This window comes from Hemitrygon akajei, chromosome 30 (genome assembly GCF_048418815.1).
Source record: "Hemitrygon akajei chromosome 30, sHemAka1.3, whole genome shotgun sequence".
In the NCBI taxonomy this organism is placed as follows: Eukaryota; Metazoa; Chordata; class Chondrichthyes; order Myliobatiformes; family Dasyatidae; genus Hemitrygon; species Hemitrygon akajei.
Window position 1 is genome coordinate 22,620,588 of NC_133153.1, and position 17,520 is coordinate 22,638,107.

Consider the following 17,520-nt stretch of genomic DNA (forward strand, 5'->3'; position numbering starts at 1 on the left):
TTGGCTCTACATTGATGTTAGATTATGTTATTAGTCAAATTTAATCTTCTATTTAGCTTTTCATGAAATGAAACTCCTTTGAACTAAAATAATTTATCAAGACTATTCATATTCCATAAAACTTCCTTAGGCTTATGGCATAATGATTACAATAGAAAATATTGACATTCAAGTTTTCTGTAATTAGCAATTACTTAGTCACATTGAAAATACAACAGCATATTTTGAAAGTCTGTTCAAGGCATCCATTTACAATTGATTATTGTTACTTGTTCCAAAAGCCAGCTTTTCTAAAATACAAATTTGTAGATTCATTTTTTAATTAATTATTCTCAGCTTGAAATTGTTTTCCTACCCATCTAGTCACATAACATTCTGATTCTGCTAATATAGAGAACTATGTGTTCACAATTTACTGTTAAAGGGTCCTCCTAAAATGACATACTTTCTCCTTCAGATGCTGTTGAAATCTCTACTTCATAATTTAAAATAAGTTAACAGCAATTTCATTATTTTCATACTACTAACATGAAGTTATAGCCACAGATAACATTGCTAATATCTACAAAGGAAGGTTTGCGACAATAAAATTCCTTTATATAATTTAGTCTCATGTTGTGATTTAACATTTGTTACTGAAATTTTGTACTTATTCAGAAACTTACATCAGATTTTGGCAGTCTTACCTCCTAGTGAATGTTAGCCATTGCTCAGTTGAAATAATTTTTGCTTCTTGAGTGCTTAGAGGGTAATGAAATCTCATTCCACACACTGGAGTACAAAATGTAGGCCAACTCTCCAGTGCAGAAGTGGGAGAGAGAAGTACTGTGAAATGTGCCAATATGCAAATAACAAGCTAAGACATCATCTCAGGTGGATGTGAAAGATCCCATGACACTTTAATAAGGTGAAACAGGTGAACCATCTCTGATACTGTGGCCAATGTTAAACTCTCAAATTGACATCACTAATGCAAAATTATCTGGACATGATCACATTACTGTTATGAATGAATTTGCTGTGAATATTCAAAATGGGTCTACATTCAAAAATAATTTAAATGGCATTAATGCACTTTGAAGAATTTTGGGATCACTAAGATCTTTTATGAAAAGTTATCCTTGTAAACCAATTTGTTTGTATCATCAATTAAAGAGCTGGCATCTTCCTGTGGGATACCATCAATAGGCTGGTCACACAAGTGATGGTTGTTAATGTTGCTAATTTCTTTTTGCTGTAACCATTGAATTCCCTTCCTAGAATTCTTGCTTTGTCTGTAATCTTCACTCTCACACTCATTACACATTCTTATCTTTTCCTTCATCATACAGCATCTATTGCCTCCAACTCAAATGGGTATCCCGCTCTGGAATTTGTAAGAATCACAATTCTGAGGTGAAGTTTTGCATAGGTGATAATCTTCATCTGAGGAGGTCACTATTTGTGTCATGAAAATAGTTTCTCATTAAAACAGGAAGAGAATTTTCATTTTAGAGGGATGCAATTCTTTAGAATTCTCTATGCCAATTTTCATGGCTGACACAGACTACAGGGGGTTGTAGGCAACAGGCAGATCAGACATGACTATACTGAATGACAGGTTTGTAGGGTGCTCAGTTAATGTTCCAATCTAAAAGACGACTCAATTCTGATATGGATTTCATCCCTGATTTTTTGGGGAATAAAAAATGACTTTGAACTAAACAGTTAAATCCAACTATCTCAAACAAAACCATTAGATTTGAAGCAGTTAGCAATGAAAGCAAATTCAGAAAGCTTTCTGATCAGCTTTGAAAATTTCTTTTCATTCACCCTCATTGTTTGTGTATTGTTCCCCCCCCCCACCAAAAAAACTAAATAATTTGATTTTTTTTAAACAAAATCAAGAAATGAAAAATTCAAATGTGGAACAGAAATCTAATGGTACACCCTACTTGTTATAGAGTCATTGTCAAAGAAACAGGTCCTTCAACCTTCCTTATCCACACTAACCATCAAGCGCCCTTCCTTATTATGCCCGTATTTACTGATCAAATCTAGAATTAAACCATTGTGAGTTGGTGCAAGTTCCCTGACTGGAACTTCCAGAAAAAAAGGCAATTAAGATTAATAAGCAGATAACCTGAATGCAAATAATACAGTAAAATATTTATTTTCATATTTCCTCTGGATTATGCATTCCGTTTGTTCCTGTCATCCTCAAACCATAAAATTGTGGAAGTGAATTGATTTATTCAGCACAACATTTTTGTCTCAATGTTTAGCTTTTCATTTCCCGAATCTTGCCCTGCAGAGCGTCACATGTCTTCTTTGCATCACCGAGCAGCATTGAAGTGTTGGGTTTATAGAAAATGGGATTGTCAACTGCAGCGTAGCCAACTCCTAGAGTTCGCTTCATCACAATAACCTGCGAGAGGAGAGTTCAAAGTAAGTAGCTCCAATTAAATGTCCATGCAGAAAAATCACACTTATATACAATCACTTTGGCACCTGAGCATCTGTAATAAGAGCAGTTACCAGCCAATATTTGTCACTTTATTAGTAGTGCTTCTGTTTGTCATAATCCAGAGATTCATTTTACATCAAAGGACTATCAGAATATGTAATTAGAAATTAACCAGTATAGGGCTCCTATTATGACCATTTTCAGACTATTTCAGGTTACTTTAGAGATTCAACCTGGTATACCCTAGAGTAATTCACCCATTCAAACCTTTTATAACATGTACGTCGGGCACATACAGAGTGAAATGAAAGGAACACTGCCCAGGGTCAAAATAAGCTGCAGGGAGTGGTAAACTTAGCTTCATCATGGGCACTAGCTTCTGAAGTATCCAGGACACCTTCAAGGAGTGATGCCTCAAAGAGGCAGTATCCATTATTAAGGGCCCCCATCACCCAGGACATGTCCTGTTCTCATTGCTACCATCAAGGAGGAGATACAGGAGCCTGATGGCACACACTCAATGATTCGGGAATAGCTTCTTCCACTCTGCCATCTGATTTCTGAATGGACATTGAATCCATGAACACTACCTCTACCTTTTTTTTTAACTTTTGCAACATTTATTTAACTGTGATATCTGATTCACCTGCAGCATTAAATTCCTGGGTGTCACTATCTCACAGGACCTGTTCTAGACCAATCATATAAATATTATTGCGAAGAAATTACAACGAAACCTCTATTTCTACAGGAGTCTGCGGAGGATTGGATGTCATCAAAAGCCTTGGCAAACTTCTATAGATGTGTAGTGGGAAGCGTGCTGACTGGCTGCATTTTGGCCTGGTATGGGAACACCAATGCCTGAGTGGAAAATCCTACAAATGGCAGTGGATTTGGCCCAGTACATCACAGGTAAAACCCTCAAACCATTGAGCACATCTACATAAAACATTGCCAAAGAAAAGCAGCACCCATCAAGGATCCTCAGCACCCAGGTAATGCTCTTTTCTCACTGTTGCTATCAGGTAGCAGGTATACGAGGGGTGATTGATATGTTTGTGGCCTAAGGTAGAAGGGGTCAATTTTAGAAAACCTGGCACAATTTATTTTTCAACATAGTCCCCTCCTACATTTACACTTAGTCCAGCAGTCGTGGAGCATACGGATCTTGGACCTCCAGAAAGTGTCCACAGATGGGTGATTGATAACTTTGTGGCCGAAGGTAGAAGGAGATTTATACAGCTCTCGTTACATGCAGGTCAACTCTTTGAGTGATTATGCAGAAAGTTCGAAGTTAATAACTCATCTCCTTCTACCTTAGGCCACAAACTTATCAATCACCCCTCGACCATCTGGCTCCTGAACAAAGGGGATAACTACACTCACTTAAGGACGCTGTTATATTGCTCTTTCACCCTCGTTATTCATTGCTATTTATTTATATCTACATTTGCATAGTTTGTTTACAGTTACAGTTCTATAGATTTACAAAGTAGGCCCACAGAAAAAGAATCTCAGGTGGCATGTTATGTACTCTGATAATATATTTTACTTTAAACTTTGTACTTTAAGAGTATTGAAATAGAATCACATAAAAGGAACAGACTCTCTGACCAATACCCTTAACATCTGCTTGTATGACCAAAAGTGAAATAAGATTTTTCATTCTCACCAACATTACACAAATTACATCTTCTTCTGAAATACCCAATGCAAATTCTCCAAATTTCTCACAAACTCATTTGGGGCAATGGGAAAAATTTTGAAGCATTTTGCAAATTCTCTGGGTACAGTCCTCAGGTATAGAATAATCAACTTAGTTTCATTAAAAAAATGATTTCCAAATTACATGTGCCAAGAAGGGGTAAGGATGGAGCAAAATGGGGCCAGATGAGAATTTCAATAATGTGATTCTGACTAGTGGTATATTATCAATCTTTTCTTAGTTAATGTCAAAAACTGAAAATCCACCACTGATGCCACGGGTAATACCCTTGAGGTTTTGTTAATATATTTTGTTGGAGTAGAGAGGAGTGTTCACATTGTTTAATACTATATCCACCTCAAGAGTACTCAACACTGATGCCAGATGCCAGAAATACAAAGAAATTACATTTTCCAGTGCTTATATGCCTGATTATACCTGATCCCACTGGATATTTTGTCAATAAGAGAAAAATATACACACTATTTCCAAGAATCTACTTCAACTGTTATGATACTTTTTTGTATATTTATCTTTTGTTAAAAGATGTTATGCTTGGATAAAACATGTAATGCTTCTAATTCACATAAAATTCAACTTATTATCCTAATAATTAGAAGAATTAAAGCGGGAAAGAAGAAAAATAACTTTCACTCAGAATATGACAGGGGCAGCAACTCTCCTCACATTTAAATACTAGTTCAATGTATAATTATGGTTGTAATCTACGATCTATAACGTGCTATAGGTGGGATTGGGCTGGTGGCTCCATTTCAATGGGCAGAGACACCTTAAGCTAAATTCTCCATTCATTTCATAAATGCCCAGGGTGTGTGTGTGTTTTTTTTTTTAAAGTTCTTTTACAAAAAGTAAATACAAAGCAATAGAAACTATCTTGTTTCGTCAAATTTAAGAAACTGATTTTTTCTGTATTTGACCAGTATTAACATGGCAGGGCAAGGATGGCAACAAAGCTCAGGAATTATAATAGTAATGTTGTCCCCACTCCAAATGATTCATATTAGAAGTTTTAAAAAATCTGTGAAAATCCGCTCAGTATGATTGATCAGCCCTAATGATCTTAAGACAGGGGAGTGGCATGAGTTTGGGATACTTTCCGTTGTGTTTTGAAATTAATTTTGTCAGAGTTGTTGGAATTTTTGTGCCAAGGAATATAAAACCATAAGACATAACCTCCTTTATTTTTTGCCTCTTCCATCAAAACTTATTTGTCCAGATTAAAAAGCCTTTCCAGATGAAAAACAAGAGTTACAGAGTTTGTTACACAATTAAACTTTGAGAAGTTATATTCAGCAATAATTTAAAAAAAATGATTTGAGATGCAAATTTCATCTGTATCCCAACAAAATTTCCAACTGGGAGTTTACACTTGATAGCTATGACTTCAATTCTGTTCTTTTTTTAATTCAAAGTATATTTATTATCAAAGTATGTACGCATGATACAACCTTGAGAATCATCTCCTAACAGGCAGCCACAAAACAAAGGCATCCAAAAGAACCCATAAAAGACCCGGGAATACCCGATGTGTAGAGGAAAAACAAATCATGCAGACAGTAACTGCAAACAAATAGCGTAAAGAACTGGTCCATTAAGAGAATCCCATATATAGCTCAGCGCAGAGCCGAGTAAACCTCGTGGAGCAGCAATCTGAATCGGCCCGTCCCTTGGACCCCAAAACGCTGACCTATCAATCTGGCTCGGTGCCCATATCGACGTCTAAATACTGGGTTCTATTGCCACGATACTCTTTGCCCATCAAGGGCTGGGTAGTGAACTTTCCTTAGTGACATAAGAAAAAAGGCACCTTTCCAACATTTATTGATATATCTTGTTCAAATGGATTTTGTTTGTGTGACTGAATTTGGTACTTTTTCACTGGGATAGCTTGGGTTCAAGCATCGGCGATTTGGATTTCATGTGCCTGTAATACCGCAGAGCCGCACCCTAGTGTAGTGGTTAGGACAATGCTTTACAGTACCAGTAACCCGGGTTCACTTTCCGCCGATACCTGCAAGGAGCTTATATGTCTCCCCGTGACCATGTGGATTTCCTCCAGGTGCTCCAGATTCCTCCCACAGACCAAAGACCTACTGGTCAGTAGGTTCATTGGGTCATTGTAAGTTGTCCTGTGATTACGCTCACATGAAATTGCAAGGATTACTGGGCACCGTGGCTCCAAGGGCCAGAAGGCCTACTCTGCACCATATCTCAATAAATAAATGATAAAGAAATAAACTGCTGTGTCCAGATACCTGAGGAAGAGGCCCCTAAATCCAATGAAACAGAAACCCGTAATGTACTAGTAGCTCATACCTTACCTCTTTAATGGCATTGGAAGAAAAAATCCTCTATCATAACCACAAGAGGAAACTGATCGAAGTTTTTGGAATTTTGCATGTGTCCAATAAAATGGGAAAACTCAGTTAGTTGCCTTGGCGATTCTAACAGCATCTCTCAATCTGTAACCTGGCTAACCTTAATAATGGCAGAAGGCATATTGGAGCAGCCTGCCATACAAGTACCCCTCCAAGTTACACAATGATCTGGCTATTAATAAATGACCATTCCTGTGGAGCTGCTGCATCTAACCTCAACAACAAAATGCAGCAGTTCAGTGCAGGTTCATACTGTCTTCAATGAGGGACAGGAGATGAATGCAAGGCTCAATAAAGATGTCCAGAAACCAACTGAGTAAAGAAAAATCCATACATTACTGATTATAGGACAGGATTCTCCACAGTCTCTGGAAATTGAGCAAAACTGATGAAAACTATTCATAAGCTATGCTTGCCAAACAAAAATATTACGCTTTAATGTGAGAATGTACGATGCACTCCAGAATTAGCTAACTCTTGGCCCAAGAGGACTAATTCATGTGTGCAAACTGTAATTTCCTGAAATGAATAACTCTAAATTTAAAGACCTGTGAAGTTTTTATTTCACTTAGAGATACAGCATGGTAATGCAGTCTTCCGGCCCAACGATGTCACGACACCTAATTATACCGATGTGACTAACCAACCTACCAAGCTATGTCATTGGAATGTGGGAGGAAACCAGAGGACCCACGGGAAATCCACATGGTCACGGGGAGAACGTACAACTCCTTACACAAAGCAGCAGAATCGTACCTGGGTTATTGGCATTGTAACAGAATTATGCTAACCACTAAGCTATCGTGCTGCCCCATGAAGATACCATGCTGCCCTATCTTAAATGTTTTAGTTGCTCAAAATGTTCTTCATCTTTTACTGCAATCACCCACATTACAATCTGCACCTTTTAAAATACAAGCAAAGATGTTTTTACTTCCTGGTGTGCTGTCTCAAAGTATTCTTGAATGAGCATCGTTGATCAGCCAGTGTGTTGGAGGCCAGAGATCACCCTGAAAGTGATGCCTCACAGCAAGTAACTTCAGAAAAGATAAAATCCACACCACAAAGATTGCAAGACATTTTTGGCCAGTGCTGTTCAGGGTTGGAACAGGAAAAGTACATGCAAGTACAGGATCATAAGCACAAGATGTTGGAAATCTTGAGCATCCACTCGTGTTGTGATTTAAAAAAAAATTTTGTTCAAAGGAAAACATGATATGGAGGGCGATGGTTCAGGTCCTAGGATGGAACTAAGAAGACTAACAGTTTTGCATGGACTAGATGGGCTGAAGGGTCTGTTTCTCTGTGCTGTAGAAGATTTAGCAGAAGGTGAAAAATACCTTCAGCAAATAAAAATTAAGACTTCACAGTTCTTTATATTCAAAATATTAATTTCAGGGAATTACAATCTATACTATGAATTAGCCTTTCTGGGCCAAGATGTGTCACACAAGTACAGAGCCACTGACCTAGATTTTATTTTGCTCTTCACTGTAAAATCCAGGCCAGTGACTCTGTATCTGCCCGAACACAAAGTCAGATTCCATAAAATGTCCCAATCATTCTTTTCACTTCCACTGATGCAAATAGAAAGTGTTGCCAATGAAGAAGAATACATTCAGTCAAACACTGCGGGTTTCTTTTTGAAAAACTAGATCACAAGATTTGACTTCAAAACCCCAATTGCAGCCCAAAGGACAGTGATTAAGGACACTGACTTGGTTTATATACTAAAGAAATACTGTAGCTGTTCTCTTTAAGATGATGCAATTCAGGATCTCACTTCTTTGTTTACTCCCAATCCATCACGATATTGAAAACAGACTTTCAATAACATTCCCAAGAAGTAATCTTAGATTTCCTTAAATATGTGTATACCTTATTGATAATAAACAGCATTTTTACACGAAATATTGTGCTTGGCTCCAAGTTATGATTGGCACAGGAGTCCAAACCTCCTACTTGTTTTTTTATATATAAATATATAACAAACATAGGTCATTCCAATTTGTTCCACCAAACTGGATGAGTGATTTACTTTGCATAGGATGAAGTACTCAGTACTGCTTGAAACATTCGACTGGAAAAGGTACTTTTACATTTGTGCTCACCTGCTTAGATTTCCAGACCTCCAAAACTGGCATGCCAGCAATTATCGAATTAGGATCTTCCTGTGCTGCTGAATTCACAGTGTCATTGGCACCAATAACCAGAACTAAATCAGTTTCTAGGAAAAAAGAAAACAAAAGTTTGATATCATTCCTTTGCTGCTGAAGACATTTTTTTATTTATAAATAAGACAGCTTAAATTTATCATTTTGGTAACTCAAGCCCATTTGTTTCACAAGAGAACTGACAGAATGCAGACACAGTTCAAGTCAAATGAGTGCCTGGTGTAATAAATACCACAGACAAGACCATATGGACTTTGTATCAATCATTGAATCTGCCTTATTTACACTCAGTCATCTTAAATCTCAAATATGAGTTTAGCCTTTAGGGAGATTCTGTCATTACTTCATCCCAGAGAAATCAAGTTGGTTAACTGCAGTCGTCATTCCATGTAGCAAAGCTTATTCTCGGAAAGACGAAAACTATTGAGGCAGCACCAAAGAGCTTTAGAAAAACTGGAGTCAAAGGAGTTAATTAATAAACACTCCAGTGACTGGATTAAGACTAGATGCAAGGAAAGATTGCTGTGGTCATGAGGGAACACACATCAAAGACAGCCCAAAGAGATTACGGTGCAGATTTCTCAATCTCATTGCAAAATAGAAATTAATTCCTTTATTAACAACCCACACATAGTCATAACTTGAAGAGTTAGGCTATTTACTGGATATGTGAAATTGCTCCCATCTTCATAACTCCCAAGATAACAAAGCAACTCATACTAGCCTACAGAGCTTGGCTTTCCAATGGCTGGCAAAATTTGAGGGACTCAAGCTTCCACCATCTACCAGCATCACTTTTAGAATATTTATCTGAGACCAAGATGATCCTAGCTATGACAATGTTTGAAGAACTCATCCAGGACCATGTATTCAATTAGTTAAATAACAGTTCACTTATGTGTTTTAAATTGCACTTTCCTCACTTGCAACAACAGGTGCAAAAAAACCCCATCATATTCACATGTACCTCTCCAATGAGTTTATATTATTGACCTTCATTGTGCTTGGGTAAATACCCTGGAAGCTCCTAATATTACTGAAGCAGTCATTATAAAAGCTGGAGTACATCAAGACAATTAATATTTTAAAATCCCATGTTTCATAAGCAAAGATTTCTTCTAAATAATCACAAGTCTACAGGCATCATCTTCAGTTACTGTCACAAGCTCTGTACACCAATCATGATAATCCACTATTTCCATTGCACTCAATGGCCAATGTCCAAGCTGATCCAGGCAATTTATGGTTTTACCATCCTACTTTACCTTCACTCCCATCCATGCATCACCTCTGATTCTCCAGAACTGTGCAAGAACTTAAACATTTTTGTAGCATCATTAAACAGACAAAGGTATGTGCTAAACTGGGGAAAGCAGGGAGGGAGGGAGAGAGTTAGGCCTCCCTTGTTGCACATCTCCTCTCAGAGTACTCAGACCAGTCCACAACAATGGCCATTGCTCCCAATCCACCTACTGCTCAAATACTTGACTTGGTTGCTTTCGGTTTCAGCTATTCCAATGCACTTGTGTTTTGCCTCACCAATTTCATATCCAACATTAAAACTTCATAATATGGCACACTTAGACATTGGTGGTGCCAGATTAGTGGATTTTCTAAACTGTTTGATGATATTTTTATTTATATCTCAATGTTTTAATTCACTTTTGTTTTTAAGTGTTAAAAAAGATGTAATAGTCATCTAGTGAACAAAGTTAAGCTGAAAGAGAATCAAGAACCAGAGGTTCAGGGCAGAGAGGAGGTGGGGAACCTGATTAACATTAGCTAATGACCAAGATACTGATCCAACAATATTTCCAATTATTCAAATGATGGATTATGGTAAGTTTACCATATTTCAGTGTGCCATGGTAGACTATTTTCCAGTCGACATTGCACAAACGTTACCCATTTTAAAACTTATAGCCAAAGTTATACAGCATGGAAACATGCCTTTCGGCCCAACTTGTCAATGCTAACTAACCAAAGTGCATTCCTGCACTAGTCGCACTTGTCTGTACTTGGCCCATATCCCTCCAATCTTTCCTATTTAAGAACTTGTCCAAACCGCTTCAAAATGCTGCAAGTACCTACCTCTTGTGCTTCAGCTGGTGGTTCATTCCCCATACAATGTGTGGAAACACCTCTCCAGTCCCCTTGAAATCTTTCCCCTTCACCTTAACCAATGCTGACTAGTTTTAGACTCCCCTTGCTGGGCCACGACCATTCACCTTACTGATGCTCCTCGTGATTTTATAAATCACCACTCAGCCCCTTTCACTCCAGGAAAACAGCACTGGCCTATCCAGACTCTACTTGTAAATCAATATTTTCCGCACCCTCTTGGAGTAAGTCACATTTTTCTTGAATGGTGACCAGAACATCACACAATATTCTTTCAATATATGACCGCAACATGATGTCCCAACTCTTGTACATAGTGCTCTGTCCAGTGAAGGTAAGCATGCAATATAACATCTGGTCCACCTAAGTCTCCACTTTCAGGGAGTTACGTACTTGTATCCCACATTTTCTCTGTTCTACAACACTCCATGGAGTTCTTCATTTACTGTACATGTCCTGCCCAAAAGCATAATTTCACACTTGTCTAGGTTAAATTCCATTTGCCACTCCTTTCCTCATTTTCCCCATTTGAATCTGAGACAATCTTCACAATCCACCACATAACCAATTTTGGTGTCATCCGCAAACTTACTAACCACATTACCTCGGCCAATCATTGATACATTGGACAAACAGCAGTAATCCCCATAGCACATCACTGCTCACACGCCTTTTATTTGAAAATCAACCCTCCATCCATCTACCACTCTTTGCCTTTTCCCACCAAACCAATCTTGCACCTAACTGGCCAGCTCACCCTGAATCCTGTGTAATCTCACTTCCTGGACCAGTCTACTCTGTGGAACTTTGTTAAAAGCCTCACTAAAGTCCAAGTGTACTAATGCCTATTGCCATGAACTCGATCTTCTTGGTATTCTCTTTTATAAAGAACTCAATTAAATTCATGAGATGTGATTTCCAAGCACAAAACCATGCTGACTATCCCTAAACATTTTTTCCCCAATTCCGAATAGAATCTCTCTCTCAGACTATGCTAGCCATGACCATGACACCTCAATAAGTTAATTTCCACCACAAATCCTACGTGTCAGATTTACTGCTACATAAGTAATACCCTTCTCCAACTGAAATGAGTGGAAGACAGCCAGCTCTTGAGTGCCTGCTGAAGAAATGGACACTTGCTTGAGAATGATACAAGTTAACTTGCTTCTAGATGTTACCCTGCCTACTGAAAAGCTCAAAATAAAAAAAAAGAGAAAATGTGCAGATGCTGGAAATCCAAGTCAACACACACAAAATGCTGGAGGACCTCAGCAGACCAGGCAGCATCCATGGAAAAGAGCAAACAGTTGATGATTCAGGCTGAGACCCCTCATCAGGAGTAGAAAGGAAGAGGAGGTCAGGGTAAGAAGGTGGGTGGGGGGGGAAGGGAGGAAGAAGTACAAGGTGGTAGGCGATAGGTGAAACCAGGAGAGGGAGAGTGGGTGAAGTAAGCAGCTGGGAAGTTGATTGGTGAAAGAGATGAAGGGATGGAGAAGGGGGAATCTGATGGAAGACAGAAGGCCATAGAGGAGAGGAAAGGGGGAGGACCACAAGAGGGAGGTGATGGGCAGGTAAGGAGATAAGGTGAGCGGGAAACAGAAATGGGGAATGGTGGGGGGGGGATAATTACCAGAAGATCGAGAAACCGATGTTCATGCCATCAGGTTGGATACATAACATTTACTTTTGCTGATTGAAATCTATTTCTTTGGCAACTTCAAATCACGAAACTGTGGCGACCCACTTCCTAGCGCACTCGAACCGGCTCACAAATAGCCAGCGCGCCGGCACAAAGGCCAGTCCCAAAAGGGCACCAGGTCTGCTTCACCAACAAAGGGAAAAGCCTGCAGGGGATTGTGAGTACGTGCCCCTTACAGCATCCGTGCCTGGGGAGGGCGGGATCAGGGAGGCTTTAAAGCAAGGCTGTGAAGTTCGAATAAAATCTTCTTTATTTGCAGTTTACCGACTCTGTGTCATTACTTTAGCGCTGCGTGTAGCACACCGCTACAAAACTACATTTAGTCTGGGCAGTGGATACATTGCATCATTTTAGTTTTCAAATAAACAGAAAGTTAGATCAATGTAGTTCATTGTCTAAGAAGTGACCATGTAAGCTTTGACAAAGAATGAGTGCCACACATGCTAATTATAAAGACAGGAGTTTAAGCATAACCATCCTGCTTTATCAGATATCTACTATAAGCAACTTGGTTAAAGAAACACCAAACATTCCCTCATATTTTAGTGAAGCACACCTTTGCCACTGTGTCTGCAAAACGTCTCACAGTTACACAGAAGTGTAGTTTTCTCTGGATAGGGACAGGTAATTAAAAAAAAAAGAGGCTAGTGATGCCTCTGAACTTAGAAGTGTCCTCTCACCTGCGAAATCGTTATTGATCTCATCCATTTCTAAAACAACATCGTAAGGTACACCAGCCTCAGCCAGAAGCACATTGAGTTGACCAGGCATTCGACCGGCCACAGGATGTATTCCAAATCTGCAAATTATAATTCAGTTAATTACTAAGGCTACCTTGAAATAATAATGGCACAATTATAACACAGCTTTTATTATTTATTTTTCTATTGATCAAAATGAACCTCTGGCCATGGGGGAAGATCCTTACAAGTTAAGACGGGCACAATTGGGCAAGAACTCTTACAGCAAGGTGGAGATGGCCTCTCAGAGTACATTACCCACAGTACTGGTATCCTTGACGTTGAACTATATACTGCAGATCTTCTTAAAAAATACTCGAGAGCACTAAGATTTGTTTCCCAAAATCAACTTACTTCTGGATGTTGGATACAAAATGTCTAATTGTGCTTTCTTCAGAATTTAACCAATTAAGCTTGACTGTGCCTTCCAGATTTGACAAATAGAGATACACTCTTGTTTCTTAACTATGGATTCCCTGAATAAGCTGTTACAGCTTTCACAGAAGGTCAATGGACATTTGGAGACAAAAGAGAATGCAAATGCAAACACTCCAATTTGCAGGTTCACACACTCCCCTGGAAGAACTCCAGAACTCGGTGGCTCAAGAAGCCCCTGCAGGAGAAAAGGAATGGTAGATGATTCATTTGGAACCCTGCTTCAGGATTAACACAGAGCTTTGACCAGAAATATCAATAATTACTTTTCTCCCACAGATACCACTTGAACTACTGCGTTCTTCCATCATACTGTTTGCCAGTGGACATCCCTTTGATACATGAAGTGGATTTCCACAGATCACTAGACAAATTAAGGCAGACAATCAAGGGAATTAAGTAAATTAATGTCTATCTACAATTAAAATGGAAAATAACCATTCATTTTGGAGAAAAGCAAGTTTTTACCTGACTTTCTTCCCATGTTCAATTAGCATCTTGACCATGTCAGCAATCGGATACTGAGCTTTTGCAGCACATAAGCCCCAACCTGCAATATAAAGCACAGACAGGTTTGCTTCCAAATTAAATTATTTTACTTCTTTGTTTTGAAAACTTCTGATGCTTCAGAACACAGCAGTATAAATTCATTACAGGGATCAATGTTTGAGTTCTACCCCTAAATTCCTGCTGGAACACGTCGAGGTTAAGAAAGAAGATGTGGCGGAGCTTTAGAAAAACATTTAGATAAATCCCCAGAGCCAGACAGGATACACCTCAGTTTAGTATAAGAGAGGGAAGAGATTGATGCACCTTTGGTGATGATCTGTGCATTCTAACTGCCTACAGTAGTTGTACCAGAAGACTGGAGGGTGATAAACTATATTCCTTTGATCAAGAATGTTAATAGGGATCATCCTGAGAATTACAGACTTCCGAGTCTTACATTAGCAAACTATTGGAAAAAATTCTTAGAGATAGTATTTATGAGTATTTAGAGAAGCATAGTCTGATTAGGGATAGTCAGCATGGATTTGTGAGGGGCAGGTCATGCCTCACGAGCCTGACAAAACAAACTGATGAAGGTAGAGCAGTGGATGTGATGTATATGGATTTTACTAGGGCTTTCAACAAGGTTCCCTACTGCAGGTTCACTCAGAAAGTCAAGAGACATGGGATTCAGGAAAACTTGGCTGCATGGATTCGGAATTGGCTTGCCCGCAGAAGACCGAGAGTAATAAGTATACGGAGTGTATTCCCCGCTGGAGATCTATGACTAGTGGTGTTCTGCGGGGATCTGTTCAGGGACCCCTGCTCTTTGTGATTTTTATAAATGACTTTGATGACGAAGCGGAAGTGCGGATCAGGAAGTTTGAAGATGGCTCAGAGGTTTGTGGAATTGTGGATAGTGTAGAAGGTTGTCAATGGGACATTGATTAAATGCTGAGCTGTGAGGTGGCAGATAAGATTCAATCCAGAGAAGTGTGAAGTGATACACTTTGGAAGGCAGACTACAGAGTTAATGGCAGGATTCTCAGCAGTGTGGAGGAACAGAGTGATCTTGGGGTCCACGTCCATAGACTTCTCAAAGTTACGACACAAGTTGATAGGGTGGTTAAGAAGCCAGATGGTGTGTTGGGACTTCATTAGTCAGGGGAATGAGTTCAAGAGCTATGAAGTAATGCTGCAGCTCTAAAAAAAAACTCTGGTTAGACCACACTAAGAATATTGTATTCAGTTCTGGTCATATCACAAGAAGGATGTGGAAACTTAGAGGGGGTGAAGGAGGTTGAAACTTTAGAGAGGGTGCAAAGGAGACTTACCAGAATTCTGCCTGGTGTAAAGAACATGTTTCATGAGGAAAGGTTGAGTGAACTGGGGCTTTTCTCTTTGGAATAAAGTAGGATGAGAGGTGACTTGATAGAGGTGTATAAGATGGCAAAAGGTATAAATAGTATAGATAAGCAGTGTCTTTTTCCAAGAGCAGGGATGGCGAATATGAGAGGGCATATTTTAAGGTGACTGGATTAAAGTATAGGGGGTATGTCAAAGGCAAGGTATTTTACTATATGATGTAAGAACATGGAATGTACTGCTGGGTGAATGGTAGAGGCAGATACATTAGGGACATTTAAGAAATTCTTCGATAGGGACATGTATGAAAAAAAGTGGAGGGCTATGTCGGAAGGAAGGGTTCAATTGATCTTTAAGTTGGCCAAAAGGGCCTGCACGGTGCTGTACTAATCTACATTCTGTGTTCCATAAAGCCTACTCTCCAGGTTCAGCCTGTCGAGACTACTCAGAGACATCTGTGAATATGAAACTTTTATACAGGATTTAATCATTTTCTGTGATGGCTGCTATGTGCAATGCAGTTGGCATACGAGTAGGATGCTCACCATGCCTCTTGCAATCATCAGTCACAAAATACCAGCTCCAGGAAGAATTCACTCAACTGATGAATTTCAGACTCAATAAGTAACCTCGGAACAAACTGATGTCAAGTGATACTGATACTTGCGTCATGTCACTTGTTGTTTAAATATTTAAGTTAGCTGTGCTAAGGTGAGGTATCTGTTGAGAGTGGGAGTTCAGTGGCACAAAGGCAAAAAGACCCTATATAGACCATCTTATATTGAATGCAGATTAACTGAGAAGTAAAAGAAGCTAAGCAGGTTCGCTAGATATCATTCCTATAAAATATGATGTTTCTGAATCAAGCTGCAGTGATCTACTTTCTGAACACTTCAAGTTTCGGAAGAATAAGAATGACAATAGAGAATCAGGGACGGAGATAACTGGTGAGAAATTAGAGTGGTACTGATGATGCAGACACGACACAATCCTCCGCAGCATAGTAAATATTTCTTATGTGATGACACAGCTGTATGCAATTCTCCATTTGTGTCCAATCAAACTTTTAATGAAGTTGTAGCTAGACATTCATGTTCTCATATTCTGGGCCTCGGTTAATGAAAACTGGCATCCCTCCTGCCTGTTCTACCTCTGTTGCCACATTCAGCGATATATAGACTTGTACATAAAGGTCCTTCTGCCCTCTCCACTCCCTAGGGGCTGATCATTCATGGTGTATAGTCTGTCCTTATTGGACCCTTAAGAGGTGTTTAAATTTAGAAGACAGATCCAAAGTTAAACCAATTTTGGAACTCCCCCATTTGAGGGATGTCTACTAACTTCATGAATTGTCCAATTCTGGGCAATGTTTCTCACCCTCTGCATGCCACCTTGGCTGAACAGAGGAGCACTTCTAGTAATAGACCAAGAGAACTGTGCTGCTCCAAAGAGCACTTTATGAGGACATTCTTACCCTCAGCCATTAGGCTCCATAATGAACATAATGAATCAACCTATCGCCGGAGAAGTGATGACCCCTTCGTGTTAGACCATTTGTGGTAGTTTACCTTTTATTCTTTCTTACTTCTCTTTTAATATTTCTATATCTGTGCACTCGTAATGCTACTGTGGCACTGTAATTTCCTTTGGAATCAATAAAGTATCTATCTAATCAAATATGGCAACTTTATTTCTGACCCTTTATTGAAATGCAAGGTATTTAGTGGCATTGAATTCCTAAACTTTGCAGAAAATGAGCCTTTATTTCAGCCTTGTCAACTTTTAATGGTTTGAAAAGTATTAACAATTGTCAAACACTCTGGTACTCTCTCTCTCTCTCTCTCTCCCCCACCCTATCTTTTCCCCCCGCACCCTCAAATTTGATTTTGATCTTTAATTTGGCATCAGGATTACTTATGCTAAGTTACACTTTGTTAATAATTT

At 39.0% G+C, this 17,520-nt stretch overlaps 1 protein-coding gene across 1 annotated transcript in view; it reads right to left on the reverse strand.

The window, feature by feature from the left end:
* Positions 1-2,136: 2,136 nt before the first annotated feature.
* The window catches only part of LOC140718863 (NAD(P) transhydrogenase, mitochondrial-like), a 71,339-nt gene continuing 55,955 nt past the window's right edge, over positions 2,137-17,520 (reverse strand). Inside the window, exons 19-22 of the mRNA XM_073033104.1 lie at positions 14,191-14,272; positions 13,228-13,346; positions 8,662-8,777; positions 2,137-2,407 (exon numbers count right to left, since the gene is read on the reverse strand). Coding sequence (XP_072889205.1) covers positions 2,261-2,407; positions 8,662-8,777; positions 13,228-13,346; positions 14,191-14,272 — 464 coding nt within the window. The 3' untranslated portion in view covers positions 2,137-2,260. The remainder of the gene's footprint in view (positions 2,408-8,661; positions 8,778-13,227; positions 13,347-14,190; positions 14,273-17,520) is intronic.